The 14,942-nt window shown below is 45.0% G+C and overlaps 1 protein-coding gene across 1 annotated transcript in view; it reads left to right on the top strand.

Annotated features, from left to right (window-relative positions):
* The first annotated feature begins 6,578 nt into the window (after positions 1-6,578).
* Positions 6,579-14,942, top strand: part of MGAT4D (MGAT4 family member D) — a 40,019-nt gene continuing 31,655 nt past the window's right edge. Inside the window, exon 1 of the mRNA XM_075708924.1 lies at positions 6,579-6,669. Within this exon, the coding sequence (XP_075565039.1) occupies positions 6,579-6,669 (91 nt within the window). The remainder of the gene's footprint in view (positions 6,670-14,942) is intronic.

Raw genomic sequence — 14,942 nt, 5'->3', positions numbered from 1 at the left:
CCCCCGCCTCCTCCCGCCGGAAGCCGCCGCCCGCCTTCCCCGACCTGGAAGTGATCGCGGGGCGGGGCGGGACGGAAGCGCCGCTTGGGCGGGGCCGTCGCGGTGGCCGTTACCGGCGGTGGCCGTTACCGGCCGTGCCGCGCGCTCCTCGGAGGGCCGTTAACGGCGCGGGGCGCCGGCCGCCCCGTTCCGCTCCCTCAGCCGGTGGCGCCCGCCCGGCTCCGTTCCCTCAGCCGGCGGCTCCCGCCGGCCGCCCCGCCTTGGCGGCTGAGCCTCCGGCCCCGCCGGCGCAGCCCGCTGCCGCCGCTCCGGGCGGGGAGCGCTGCCCGCCCCGAGGCTGTCACGGCGCGGCTGCCTGCCCCGCTGGCAGCCGGAGGGAGCCCCGGGCAGGGCGGCTGTGGCCGCCTTCCCCCTGCAAGCGCCTTTCCCTTCCGGGCGCGCTTGGCTGCGGGCAAAGGGCGATGGGAGAGGCGCTGCCTGGGGCTGGCTTGCGGCCTGGCTCGGGTGAAGCCGCCTCCTGCCCCGAGAGCCCGGAGGCTTTGGCTGCGGTGTGGGAGGCGCAGGCCGAGGTGGCGGTCGTGCCTCCCCGGGTGGTGGCATGGAAGCCCTCGCCCGACACCTTGGTCGTCAGCTACGGCCTGCGCAGGCCTCCCAGCTTCGCGGCTGAGCCCAGTGCTAACCGGGGGGGAGCTGGCACAGGCGGCCCTGCTCGTACCTGGGCCAAAACCCGGTGTACCATCTCACTAGTTAACGCTTTCAACCCGTTCATGATGCCTTACAAAATACACTTGGGGATGGCTTGTGCTTGTTTAAGTCTACAAAACTCTGAAGACTCGTTCCTTGCCTCTGCTATAGCTGCAGGCAACGCTAATCAGAAAGGTGTTAGGAATTTAGTTGGGCTAGATGCTTTTAAGGAGGAGTGCTTTGCTATTGCTGAACAGAGGTTCAGCCTAAGTGTTTAACTTCATTCCGGTCAGTACTTCCATTGTATTACAATTAATGATAATTTCAGTAAACACGGGTTGAGCAGTTCCTTTGAGAACAGCGGGAGGAACTCCTGTTCCTCTAAATTGTATGCAAAATTCGGAGGGCTGCAAGGGAGCTGGCAGACTTGCTTGACCACATTCTGATACATTTTTTCATGTGAGGAAATTGAAGTAGCTTTTACAGAGAATCAAAAGCCACACAGCCAGTCTGGTGGCCTGTGTCCCACAGAGGATTTCAGAGGGTGGACGAACACATTTGGCATCCTCCCTTTGGATTTTTACACTCGTAGGGGTGCAGAGTTTCATGTGGGGGAATCACTGATATGCAAACTTCACTTGTTTGCAGATCTGATTCCTGCTCTTAAAAACTATGAGGAGAGATGGTGCATGTTAAGAGGCAGCAGGTGGTAATTTTTCCAGTGTAACTTCTTGAGTAATCTGATTCTTAAAGCATTGGAGTGCTGCTGGACGAAAATAAACTAAAAAATATTTCTCTCAAGTACTCTTACTTGGTGTCAGGATGGCATGATGGCTCTATCACATTACCTACATATAAGTTGTTCCAAGATAGCCAAAACCCAGAAAATATCTTGAAAAAATATCAAAGGTCCAGTGCCTAAGAACTGATACTGGTAGAAAGAAATTTGTCTGCGTTGCAGGACCTGGGTAAGCTACAGCTCCCACCTAGCCTGTGTGGGAAACAACTCTGAGCAGATAATCCAGATCGGGAAAAAAAGATTGTGCTACACCTCCCGTCTGACGATTTGGCAGAGCACTGCTGCTGCAGTGCTTAAACACAGCGAGGCTGAAAGCTTGTTTTCAGGAGGATCCTGGCTTCCGCAGCAGCGGGGCGTTACAGTTTGGTGTTGGGAAGGCGGAAGCGTTGTAACAACGTGAAGAAATGGAAGGGTGGTCGGGCCCTTACTTCGTTCTTTATGCCCATGCATGGATTGCTCTGAGAGAGTGCATTGGAAGCGTGAGCTACCGGAGTTGCTTAGAAAGTCCAGCAGGTGCATCCTTAAAGTGTGGGTCTGTGCAAACAACACAGGGAAATTTCTAGGTGATGAGACTTTTGTTGATGTATACCAAAATAAAACCTTCCTACTGCTTCAAGAGTTTCACTTCCCCTTGTGTCTTTTAATTGATTAAATAACTTCATATCAATATGATTAATCTTTTTTTCTGTTATTTATACTTAAATAGAAAATCCTTTTTGCACGGATTGTTAAGAACCAAAGTAACTTCTTCTACTACACATGTTGGAATTTGTTCCACTTCCTATTTTGGTTTATGACAGTCTTAAACTTTACTGTAACAATAAATACACACAGTACACAATTGTTTTCTCAGCCAGTTCTCTTTGCTTCCAGTCTCCAGGACTGATGTGTAGAGTATCCGGTGTTGACAATACATTGCAAAATACTTCTCTGTGTTAGAATTAGACTTGTTGAGGTAAGCTTGAAAATTTTTAAGGTCTTGTTTTAAAGCACATCTGAAATGTGAACGTTTAAAAGATATAAGCTAGATTAAAACTCGTATTTTTTTTGCTCATGCAATGTTTTCTTCGCTTAAATCTGTATTTTAAAGTAAAATCTGTAACCAATTATGTTTATTTAAAAATATTAAAGCATGCATTTTTTCCTTTTTTCCCCCGGCTTTTTATAACTTGTTATTAAAAAGATATAGAGCTTATTTACTGTAAATAAAGCAGAAGAAAAAGGCGATTATACCAGACTTGGTAATTTCAGGTGTGTTAATTTCTCTTTAGGTTCCAAACTTGCTCATCTTTTCCAGTGTATAGCAAGCAAGTGTAAACACTTGACTTAAAGCCTCAATGGGTTCTTTACAGAACTGAGTGATCCAGCAGCAAGCATAGAATGTTTGATTTTACACAAATCTTAGTACTTGAATCATGCAAGATGCTTCTGTATTATCATGTTCAGTCAATTCATAAATTATAGTAGGACAGTCAAAAAATATAAAGCGGTAGTTAAAAAAAAAAAGTTCTAGCTTCCTCTCCTCGTGTTCAGTAGTTGCCTTCCAGCATCACCTTCACAGACTTTGGTTGAAAGAAAGATAATGACCTACTGCTTACCTTTTAAAATTACATTTCTTAGGTGACAGCCAGTCAAATAAAAGGACTTTAACCAGCAATATCAGTTGGATCTCTACACAATCAGAAAACTTCCCATGGCCGCGACTATTACCTATTGTTTCTGGTAGTTATTCTTTGTTCGTGTACCCTTGTGGATGAAGGACAGCTGCAATCTACATGCAAAATAATCCATTACTTGTCTCACCCACGTGCCTGTATTTTATTTTAATCTTTCTTATCTCTACCCTTGCTTACGCACAGATGTGTGAAAACAGTATCGAAAATGTGAGACAATCCTCTTAGCAAGAAAAGACATTCCATTACAAAGCACGAGGACAAACCTAGAAACTCTTTCTTGCAGGTAAGCTGCCTCGATGGAACTCGTCCATTATAGAGTCATAGAATCATTTAAGTTGGAAAAGACCTTTAAGATCATCCAGTCCAACCAGTAACCTAACACTACCAAGTCCACCACTAAACCAATTAAGGGCAGAGTCATAATTTCACGTTTCCTGGCTTGGTGGCTGGATTATTTTTTAATGGAAGTAAAACTAGGAATCATTAAAGTTGGAAAGGATCTCTAAGATCATCAGTCCAACCATCAAGCCAACACCACCATGCTCACTAACCCATGTCCCAAACTGCCGCATCTACCTGTTTTTTGAACACTTCCAGGGATGGTGACTCCACCACCTCTCTGGGCAGCCTGTTCCAATGCTTGAATGACTTGGTTAGTGTAAGTATTAGAGATTACTCAGCAACATGTTCTATACGGTATTTTTAAAGGTGGTCAGTTTGCCAACAATGCAGAAAGCCTGCTGCTGGGAGGTAGAACTGGTCCGAAATGTTTAACCCCCCCAAAAACCCTGTGCATCTTATTCCAGTTGTACATAGTTCTTGAGTATATGAAATAACGTATGAAGACAGCACTGGGAGGGAGATATTAGGAAAGCATGAAGCAAGTAAGAGGGCCTGTTTGCCAGTAGGTCCCGAGGCAGTGGAAGTTCATGACATTTTCAGTGATTAGGTTTTGGTTTTGGGTTTGGTTTTTTTTTTTTTTTTGAGGAACAGTTAATGCACTACCTCATCGTAAGTTAATGCGCTAGTCTCGGAAGTCAGCATTAAGTAAATGATCAGCACAACTCAGCATGGCTGAGTACCTACGTCTGCTTTAGAGTCAGCCTTACTAAAGAACATCTAATGCATTCAGTGGCAGTCTCCACAGACATTCCCTGTACAATGTGTAGGTTTGTTATTAGTTTCTGGAAGCATGTGATGGTTGGGTTTTTTTTCTTACTGGCTCTGAAAAAAAGCTAAAATTAAGCGTGTGTTAGATTTCTGTTATTCTTATCTTCAGTAGCCCTCCTGCTTGACCACATCATTTACATGTTCACTGTGGCTTTGTAACACATAAAATTGTATGGTGAATTAAAAGGAATTTTAGTCATTACATTAGATATTTAATGCTTATTTGCTCCTCTTAGTTCTAAATCTCTATTTTACTGCAAATGTGCCAAAATCTACATTGATCCACCATTAAAAGTAGCGCCTTGAGCTTTTAGTTTGTTAACTTGGAGAGAGAAATGGTGATGAGTAGGCAACAGCGTAAGAGGATTGAGTCGTAATCACATTGGTTAATATGAACAATTATAAATACATATTCAAAGTGTAGCTTAAAGAAGATTCATCAGTAAAAATACCAAAGATACAGTCAGAAGCAGAAGGAAGAGGAAAGTTTAGAGTGAATGAGTACAAATCAGGAATAGCCAGGCTGAGGTTTCACAGTGATTCATGGAGCCATACTCAGATTTTTAGATCCATTTGTATACTGATGCAGGCTACTAGCAGTCTCCTGCATTATTGATGAATCATAACATTTATAATTCAAAGTAATTAGAAAACAGAGAAGTAAACCCATCCATACCATCGTTCAAACACAGGAAGGTTACGCTAGCCTTGCAAGAGCAGCAATGTACAATTTGAGGAGTCTAGTTACGCAGGACTAGTTACTAGGACATAGTTACACTGTTGGTAGTATAAAGAGTGGCACATGAAGGCAGCATTCACATTAGGACTCCAGCACGCTTGTGTCTGGACACCAGTGTTGTAGGTTTTTGGTTTGCTTTACACAACACTATTCCAAATGATTATGGTTTTGGTATGAGATGCGGTTGTTAAGTAAACAAATAGAGAAAAGGAGGGAGGAGATATTGTATTAATAATGCAAGCATATTTTTATAAACCAAGTTATCCTTTGGGTAAATAAGGCGGTAAATTATATATGCTAGTAATAAAGTTTGGATAGCAGTCAGCTTACGGCTTTTATCAGCTGACCAAGTCCTGTATGATTTCTGAAGCTGTGCTTTGCAACGCAGAATGGGAAACGGTGTTTTCTTTATCGCAGGTGCGGAATGGAGGGATGGTGTAGATTTGTGAGCAGGTAGTAAACATGTCAAAGTGAAAGCCACAGACTACCTGCTGATCAGGTGTGAAAAGGAGGGCCTTTTTTTCTTAAAAAACATAGGTGGTTCTGTTAAAACTGTGTGCCTGTACTGGATTCTGGGAAGCTCTGTAAAAAAGTCTTCCATTTCCTTTTATAAACTATGTTATAGAAGATGCGTTTCTTTAGAATTAGTGACTAATTTTTCATTTGCTTAAGGCTTGCTGAGGACCTAAGAAGGAAAAGAGGTGTGCCTGCCACAGCGTGAAGCAGGGCACGATGGCAGAAGGAGCAGCCTACCTCGGAATTCCATCAGGTTACGTTCTGCAGCTGCTTTCCCTGCTTTAAAGATTAACCGGAAAGCTTTGTTTATTTATCTGACTGTGCTAAGTGCACGTCGTAATTGGCTTCCTCATGCAATATTTTAAGCACTCCGCAAGCAAATGCAGCATTGGCTTTAAATGAAGAAAACGCTCGTAACCATCACGACGTTGTGGCTCGGGCTGAACAGTCCCTGCCTAATTGTGACCCGGGCTAAAAGCACCTGCGGAACGGCGCCTGCCCACGCGCTCAGCCCGGCCGGGTTTCGCTGTGGGGACGCAGCCCCCGCTTGCCGCGGCCAAGGGGTTTTTCAGCGTGGGTGCCGGCATCGGGCGGGCGGGCGAGCGTCAGGGGAGGGCTGCGCCCGCGCTTTCGGCTCCGCAAGCGGGAATTGGCGTGGGCGCTCGCTCACGAGAGCGGCGGCTCCCGTGGGAAGGCCCGGCGGTGGCGGGGGGGGGGGGGGGGGGCGCAGGTGCCGGCGCCGCTCCCGACGGGCGCCCGCTCCCCGGGCGGGCACAGCGGCCCTGCCTGGCCGGGCGGGGGGCGCGGGGGGCCGGCCCGGCCCGGCTCGGCTCGGCGCGGCGCGGCGCAGGGGGCGGGCGGGCAGGTCGGCGCGGAGCGGAGCGGACACGCCCGGCCGGCAGTTGCCCGGGCGGAGGCGGCGCCCGGGCGGCAGAGCCGCGGCTGGGCGAGCAGGCGGCGCGGGGGGGCGAGCGGGTCCGCGCCCCGCCGGGAGATGCGGCTCCGGCCCGGCCCGCTCCTGACGGCGCTGTGCCTCGCCGCCGCCTTCCCGCTGCTGTGGTACGCGGCGTGGCAGGGGAGCCGAGGTGAGAGCGGGCACCGGCCGCGGGCGGCGAGGCCGGGCGAGGGCCGCCCCGTCCCGTCCAGCCGGGGCGCGAAGGGCGGCGGCCCGGCGGCACCTGCCGCCTCCCGCCGCCTGCCTGTCGCCGGGCCCGGGGAGCGGCGCGGCGCGGGGCTCCCTTCCGACGGCCGCCGCCTCTAACCGGCAGCGGGGCGGGCGGGGCGCCCCGTCCCCTCCCGGGGCTCCGGCCCCCCGCGGAAGGAGGGGGCCGCTGCCGGCGCGGGGCGCAGAGCCGGTGCGGGGCGCAGAGCCGGTGTCCGCGCTGCGCGGCTCGGCCGCGGCTCGGGCCCTTGCGCTGGGACGGGCGCGGTGCGGGCAGGAGGGCGCGGGCGCGACCGCGACCGGGACCGGGAAGCTTGGCCCTGCCTGCGGTCGGGGGTGCCGGGCTCGCCTGTCCCGCAGGGGCACGGCTCACGCACCCAGTCGCGACCGCGCCTAGCAGCTCACAGGACCGGGTCCTTGGGTCAAGCCTGTGCGATTAAAAAACCCTCAAAAACCAAATTTCAGCAACAACTTGAGGAAAAGTTACTAACAAGCATCCTGCAGTAGGATGGGAGGAGTGCTTGCCGTGGGTGCCGCTTTTTAAGCGGTTTTGGTTTTCATACGGCTCGGGGAGGACAAAGTAGCGGTATCCATTCTGTGCTTGTATTTGTGCCTCACGTACGCTCTTCCGTGTGCGTGTTTCCAGCACCAGAACGCAGTGTTCAATCCAGAGCAAAAGTACCCGAGCTTTCGTATATTTATTTATGAACTTAAAAATTACATAATATCTTTTTACTAGGTTACGTAGGTGGCACATGTTGGACAGAGGTACGGAAAGCCATGCCTAAGGTTCTCTGAGCCTACACAGGAAAGATAAAACCGATGCTATTTTCTGAAAGTAAATTAGAAGATCTCCAATTAGTACCTCTGAGGCCTGTAGACGTGGCTTGCTATGTGACCATTTGTTTGGGGTGAGGGAGAGAGTGGATCTTTAAGTGCTTCCTATATAGGAACCTTTACAAAAGGTCGGGGTTTGCAGGTGCAGAAGAATTAGAATAAGCCAATTAGTAGTTTCTGGGACAAACACAGAACTCTGACTAGCTGTTAATTTATTTATATTAATTGCTTCTGTAACAAATAGAAGTGGCAGTAGAGATCTTGGCCCCACAAGGGAGTATTGAATAGAGTCGAGACAGTGCCAATGCTCTTGGCTTTTACCATTTTTTGTCGACTATACGGTTGTTTATCTTGCAACACTTGACACTTTTCTCAGTGGCAATCCTGATAAGAGTGGGGAAGGAGAAATAGATGTAAAAGCAGGGTGTGTCTTTAGAAACTAAGGTCCAAGAGATGATAGAATGAAAGCGTTTGTCCCATCGGCCATTACCACCCCTATCGCCATGTTATCTTGTGACTTGTATTTTGTGACTCCTCGTTACTGAAGTTCCATTTTCATCCCGCTTTCTTCTTGGCCTTTCTCTGCTGGCGTTCTGTGCTGGGGTGTTTTTCTTTGGGGTTTTTTTGTTGTTTTTTTTTGGGGGGGAGGGGTAATATGTGTTGTGGTATATATGTATATGTGGTGTTTTAACTTTTCTCTTTCCACAGTTGTCTCCTCCTTCACAATAAACAGAGTAACTAAGTCCTCTCAGATAGTATCATTTTCCTAATTATTATTATTAGCACCTGATTTCTTAACAAACTTCTAACCCTTACAAATGTAAATATGTAGCGTTCAGAGACATACTATTTCTTAAGCTTGGTAAATCTCACAAATGTGTAAATTAAAGAGTTGATACTAGTAACTAAAGGAGGAGGTAACGGCGTGTGGAGAATGACTTTGTATTAAGTTTATTTTGCTGGACAGATAGTCTTTGCTCCTGAGTGGTGTTAAAAGACGGAAGCCTTCTCCCCATCCGAAAAAACCCAAGAACAGCCATATGTTGTCTCTTTTCCACAGAGAGAGAAACGATTGGGAGCAAACCAACTAATGCTGTGTTGTTGTCACAGAGTACCTATTGAAGAAGGTGGTTTGAAATTAGTCTTTTTTTCTGATAACAGGCAGATACCTCTGCTTAGATATTGTCAAGCCTCTCTTCCTCCCTTCCGTGCTGGGAACTTGCCTCGCCACTGATGTGCCTAGAGCACTACAGGAGTTCCCACCTTTCTTGCATCTCAAACTGCATTGAGTGTTCTGTTTTCTAATGCCCTTTTCACTTATCCCACCTGTTACTGAGAAGTCAAGTACTGTCTCAGCTTGTCAGCTCCCTTCTTTTTCACTCGTTTGTCAAATGCTCTTCTCTGGCTTATTTTCTTCCACACTTTTGTTAAATCTCCACTTCAGTTTCCGTCTCTTCTTTGCCCATTAAAGCATGTAAGCCGCTCCTGATCTTTGACTACAGCATATCGCACTAAGCAGCAGTAGTCTGCAGTATTCCCTCCGGTTTCTATCCAGTTATTGCTTCTTGGATTGTTGTGACGTTGGGATAGCAAATAATCTTTTTTCTTTGTTGTACAACGAGGACAGGGCATCCTAGGTCAAGACTAGGGGTCTTAAGTACTTTAATAATATGAAAAGTATATAATAGCTCTGTAAAATATTGTTCAGTTTGTCTGCAGTCTCAGAGCCTTTCAGCCCTTGAGTGTAAATTGGGTATTGGCTCTGTCCCAATTTCTGTGCAAATAAAAATCAACAGCTTAAGCCAGCAACCTTTAAATGCCTTATACTAACAGGCTAGCTAGCTTGAGAGATTTGAGTTGAAATGTGTTTGCTGTCAATGACAGTGGTAAATAGTTGTCTGCTTGGTACTGCTTCTAACTACTCAGTGCAGCCTGAGTGTTGACTTGCAGCTGTGAGACTTGAGTACGGGCAACTTCAACTGGCACGGCAGGGAAGATGCTCCTGCCTCACTCATGCGCACTTAAAAATGAAAGTTCAGAATCTGTCAAAGTCACTAGACTTCAGCTATTGTGGATAATATTATATACATTTTAACTCTCATGTTTTCATAGTCACTTTTTCCGTTGCTTTATAAATATAAGCAGGGGTTTCATTTTAAATAGGCTGATATTTTTGTGGCCAATAAAAAAAAGAGATAAAAGTAATTACAGAGATAACTGGTAATCGCCAGATCTTCAGCAAAGCCTGATACTGTCTAAACTTGCATGGTGATTCTTTCAGCATCCTCTAGAGTGCTTGCGAACACAGGCTGCTATTAGCAAGTAATCAGACAGACTGCTGTAGCAATACCTGTTGCACATCCTGCATGGTTTTGCTGTGAGCTTTTTGGTCCCTCCCTAGGCCCCAAGCAAAACCTCTCTGAAGCAAACAGTTTGCATCTGGGGATAGGAAAGGCTGTTGTCAGGATGATGCAGATGCTCCTACTGTTGTGCAACTGAGTTACAATCCACTTGTTAATGCACCTGACCAAAAGTATTTGCTCTCATATAAATACTCTTCATATAGATTTGTAGTTGTGGATAGTAGTATACAACTTACAATATATATAGTGATTTTTCTCACAGAGTTTTAGCTACTGTTTTCCGTATAAATATTAATCAACAAGAAATACCATAGGTATACAAAAATACGAAAGTAAAAATAAGCAGGTAGCAAGTCTTGACAAACAGTAAAGCAGAAAGCAAGAGTGCATTATAAACTCATTATGAACTTACATAAAGTTTCTTCGGAGGAAAGACTATTCCTGAATAAAAAGAAACTCTGGTGTCTTGGCTGAATAACAGTGAATTTTTTAGAAGTCACAGCAATGAGGTAAATCAGATCATCTCACATGACAGCACTTCTTCGTGTTGCTTGTAAGGGTTACAGGATCAGATCTCTTTGAACTGATTTGTAACATGGTGCTGCCCTCTTCACCTATATTTGTGGGATACTTTATCCAAGTAAATTAAAACTAAGCTTTGTATGGAAGTTAGGAGAAACTGATGCTAAAATACGATGTCACAAGGACCTATGTTGATACAGACATGTTGAGTCAAACATTGTGAAACCTGGATTTCTCTAGTTATTCCTCTGAGGTGGGGTGAAGGAGGGAGAAACTGTTCATACTTAATTGCATTCACAGAATTATACTTAAGGTTTATCAAATTGTTTAACATTTTAAATTTTTCATTATTTCACAGAACTTTTCATCAGGAAAAGGGGTACAAAGGGTTAAAAAGGTATTTCTGATTAAAGTAATTTTTTTGCAGTTGAAATATAGAAACGTGCATGCTAGCCCAAACAGCTGATTACACATTTATTTTATTTCCAATAATCTTCTGCCCACGGTGTGATGCTTTGCTTTGGTTGGCCGACCCCTGCTCCTGCTGTGCACCTAAGCACAGATCCCCAGGAGATTCTCTCATTTGTGATGGAGTTCTTTGCAGGTTTCCTGTCCAGACCCAACTGGCACACTCTGGCTCAAAGCATCAATTAAATAGTGGCAAATTGACAGATTTGATAAAGACTCTTGAATTACACCATTCTCATTTCAGCTAATACAGCTTATCCAGGTTATCCAGCCTGTTAGGCTGTGTTTAACCACCATTTTCCCCAGTTGTGCCAGTTGACTGGTAGACTACATCTTCCCTCCTTGCCTTCACGCATATGTCTCCTTCCAGTGGAACTGAGAGCATACAGAGGTTATTGCACATCCAGGTTTTGCCCCAACATGTGGTCAGGATGTGGCCAAATTGCACAGTGTGGTAAGGGAAGAGTTTCTTCAGTCCACTGATTGCTTACTCAGTTTCACTGCGTAGTTCTGCATTTAGGTATTTAAAAAAACCCAACAAAATGTACAACCACCTCAAATGGGACTTAAGACTTAGTATTTACTCATCCCAAATTTTACATCAAAATTCATATCCAAGACTTACAAAAGCTGTATAGTTTTACAGGCTTCTAAATGTGTAATTTACTAAACTAAGAGTCTGCTACTTCTTGCAATTACTTCAAGGTGGAATAGTGGCTGCCTTGTCCTCAAAAGTAGAGGAACTGAGTCATAAATCCTATAAAGATTCAGGTACGAAATGAGACTAGTTACTGTTGGTTTTCATAGAGAAAGGGAGAGGGAACACTTCAGACCTCTCTTTGTTTGCTGTGCAGTGTCTTATCACAACCTGTACTTAAACAAGTGTAAACATATGACCTTTATGCTTTCCTAATGTTGCACACTGAGTCTTGAGGAACACAGTTTTATCCAGAAATACTTTACTTAGCGGCTAGGCATTTAATCAAATATGCGTATAAATGGGTGATTGTTGCTACATCAGGCAGAACAGTAAAAATATTTTAAATACTAACCAGAACGACGCAATAACCATTGCTTGAAGTGAATGAGTACTTTTTATTTATCTGATAAAGGCCATATTCAAATCAGAATTTTCCACTGCTATTAAGAACCTAGATCGTGTTACTAACACTACTATGTTAAAACCAAAGTATACCAATTATGGACAAACACCATGCAATATCCATTCAATTTATACATTTTTCCACTTGCTTTAATACTATTGCTTTCCTATATAGTGATGTTCTGACTGAATGTTTTAAGATCACTTTTCACTGCATTCTAATATAGGAAAAGACTCGGATCTAAAATGAGGATCGTTTGCCAACATTTAAGAAAATATTATTAGAACTTAAGTTGTGTTTTCTTTGAAACAACTTTGCTTATCTATTTTCAGTTAGATACAGTATGTAAATGGTTCAGTAACAAGTATTACACGCCAAACCCAATAGCAAGTCCATGTTCATTATACAATTGAATGTGTTTTTAAAATCCAGTTACTAACTTCGATCTGCTTTAACTTTGTAAGGTGTTTGTTTTAATACTGGAAAGCGATTCTGATTCTCATCCTCTGTATGGGCACAGAGGAACCCTAACTTCCCCCCCAAATTGCTGGCATGCTGCTTTTCCTTGATGTCACTGCATTAATGCAGTGTCCTTCCACTGGCCTCCACTGTCTGGAAGCTCCTGATGTGGATGCTGTCAAAGACAAGTAGACGCACTAGCAGAACATACTGCTGCCTGGTTCCTCTGCTTGCTTAGATGCCTACATAGAGAGCTGTAAAAACATGGTGGGAGAGTCCTCGCTGCATGGTAAGCCCCTGTCCTGGTTTCGGCTGGGATAGAGTTAATTTTCTTCCTAGTAGCAGGCATAGTGCTGTGGTTTGGATTTAGTATGAGAAGAATGTTGATAACACACTGATGTTTTTAGTTGTTGCTGAGTACTGCTTATGCTAGTCAAGGACTTTTCAGCTTCCCATGCTCTGCCAGGTGCACAAGAAACTGGGAGGGGGCACAGCCAGAAGAGTTGATCCAAATTGACCACAGGAGTATTCCATACCATATGACATCATGCTCAGTGTATAAGCTGCGGGGAGTTGGCCGGGGAGCAGCGATTGCTGCTCGGGAACTGTCTGGGTATCGGTCAGCAGGTGGTGAGCCATTGCATTGTGCAGCACTTGCTTTGTATATTATTATTGCTATTATATTGTTGTTATTACTACTGCTATTTTACTTTATTTCAATTATTAAACTGTTCTTATCTCAACCCAGGAGTGTTTCTCACTCTTACTCTTCTGATTCTCTCCCCCATCCCGCTGGGGCAGGGGGAGTGAGCGATTGGCTGCGTGGTGCTGAGCTGCTGGCTGGGCCTAAACCACGACAGCCCCATGCTTGCGTGTTTGATACTGCTGCATCACAGCCCGGCAAAGGTTGCAGCCAACCGACTGAGAATTGTGCCTGGCTGAAATCAGTCTTTCTCCTCCTACTTATAGCCTCTGCCATAGCAATAGCCCCTGCTGCCCAGGTGTCATCAGAGCATGGACAGGACAGATGAGTGGAAACAATTGGAAGCTTCTTAACCTCCTCACTTAACCTTCCCTTTTCAGCTGTGTAAAATAAACTGACCTCAGCACTGACTGACTGCAGAGGCTCTTGAAGATTTAAGATATGTGTTAAGACACGCTGTGTCCTATGCTTAAAGCTCAACAATCGAAGCTGCCTAAGTTCTGACAAACATTAAACATAATGGGTGAATGTACCCGTTGCAGGTGAAGCAGCTTCTGACTTTATGGTAGTTTTTCTTGGCTGTCTCTAACCTGTTGGGATACACAAATAATTCTGTGCTGTAATGCTATAAACAAAATAGTTAAAGATCATGCACAAATTCAGGAAGGTGTCTTTACCTGGAAAGGTGCTTAAATACCCTTAGACTTTAGCACATTGTTGAATTTAAGTGTTTGCATAAGAACTGGCTGTTCTGAAGCAAGACACAGGCATTGTTTGGGGGATTTTTGTCCTCCTTACTCTGAGAGAACAAAACCCAAGCTTGCAAAGCATGTAACAAGATTTAGAAAGTTCTCTCTATTTTAGATCAGTTAACAGGAAGATAACAAACCTCCACAGTTGTTAGTGCAGTGCATGCCCCAATGATTTAATATGCTTCATGAACCTGAACAGCAAGCAGTGCTTCCAAGCGTGGAGTATGACAAGATCTTTGGCAGTTAGTGTGCTTATATAGTTTTCTTCTAAAGAGGGTGTTAACCAAAATTCAGCTTCTAAAAGAAAGTGTCTTTAGGTATGATGAGCCTCAAATGGTCTTGTTGCAATCAAGAAATAGGAACAACAGTCACTGTTAGACGATGGGGTGTTTTCTTCCCTCCTTTCTGCCGTTCCCAATTTTCCTTTTGTTTTCTTGTTTTCTTTGAATGCTAGGAGGAGATAGTGATGAATTGGTCCACAGCTCTTAGATATTGCCAGAAATCAATTGTTACTAAAACTGGAAGCATTTATGATAATAGGAACTATGCGTGCATGGAGCTAAGAGAAATAATCGGTTGACTTTCAGAATGAGTATTTGCTTTAGAGGTTAGTATTCTTTCTAAACAGTTTCAGTTTCTGCTGCAGAAAGTTATATATATGTATCTATTAGGAGATAACACAAGATTGCATTTAAAACCATTTTAAGTATTGCCATCTTAGAATTACAGTAGCCATATGACAATGTGTATTAAACAGTCAGAGGAAGCACTGTAGTAGAGCTGAAAATTTGTTGCAAAAGCTTTGAGTGCTGTCACCGAGTCTGGTTGGTTGGTGGTTTTTTTCCTCTCCCGGCTTGTAGCTAGCATAACCCCATTGAAATGTCCTAGTCAGGTTTCCTTAGCCCAGCAGAGTGATTCATCTTCAGCTCACCAAGGGGAAAAGAAGCCTTTACCTTCACTTACTTTTTGTAGTGTTGTCATAGGTTCTC

Source organism: Pelecanus crispus, chromosome 4 (assembly GCF_030463565.1).
Source record: "Pelecanus crispus isolate bPelCri1 chromosome 4, bPelCri1.pri, whole genome shotgun sequence".
NCBI classification, from domain to species: domain Eukaryota; kingdom Metazoa; phylum Chordata; class Aves; order Pelecaniformes; family Pelecanidae; genus Pelecanus; species Pelecanus crispus.
This window is presented reverse-complemented; position numbering and strand designations above follow the sequence as displayed.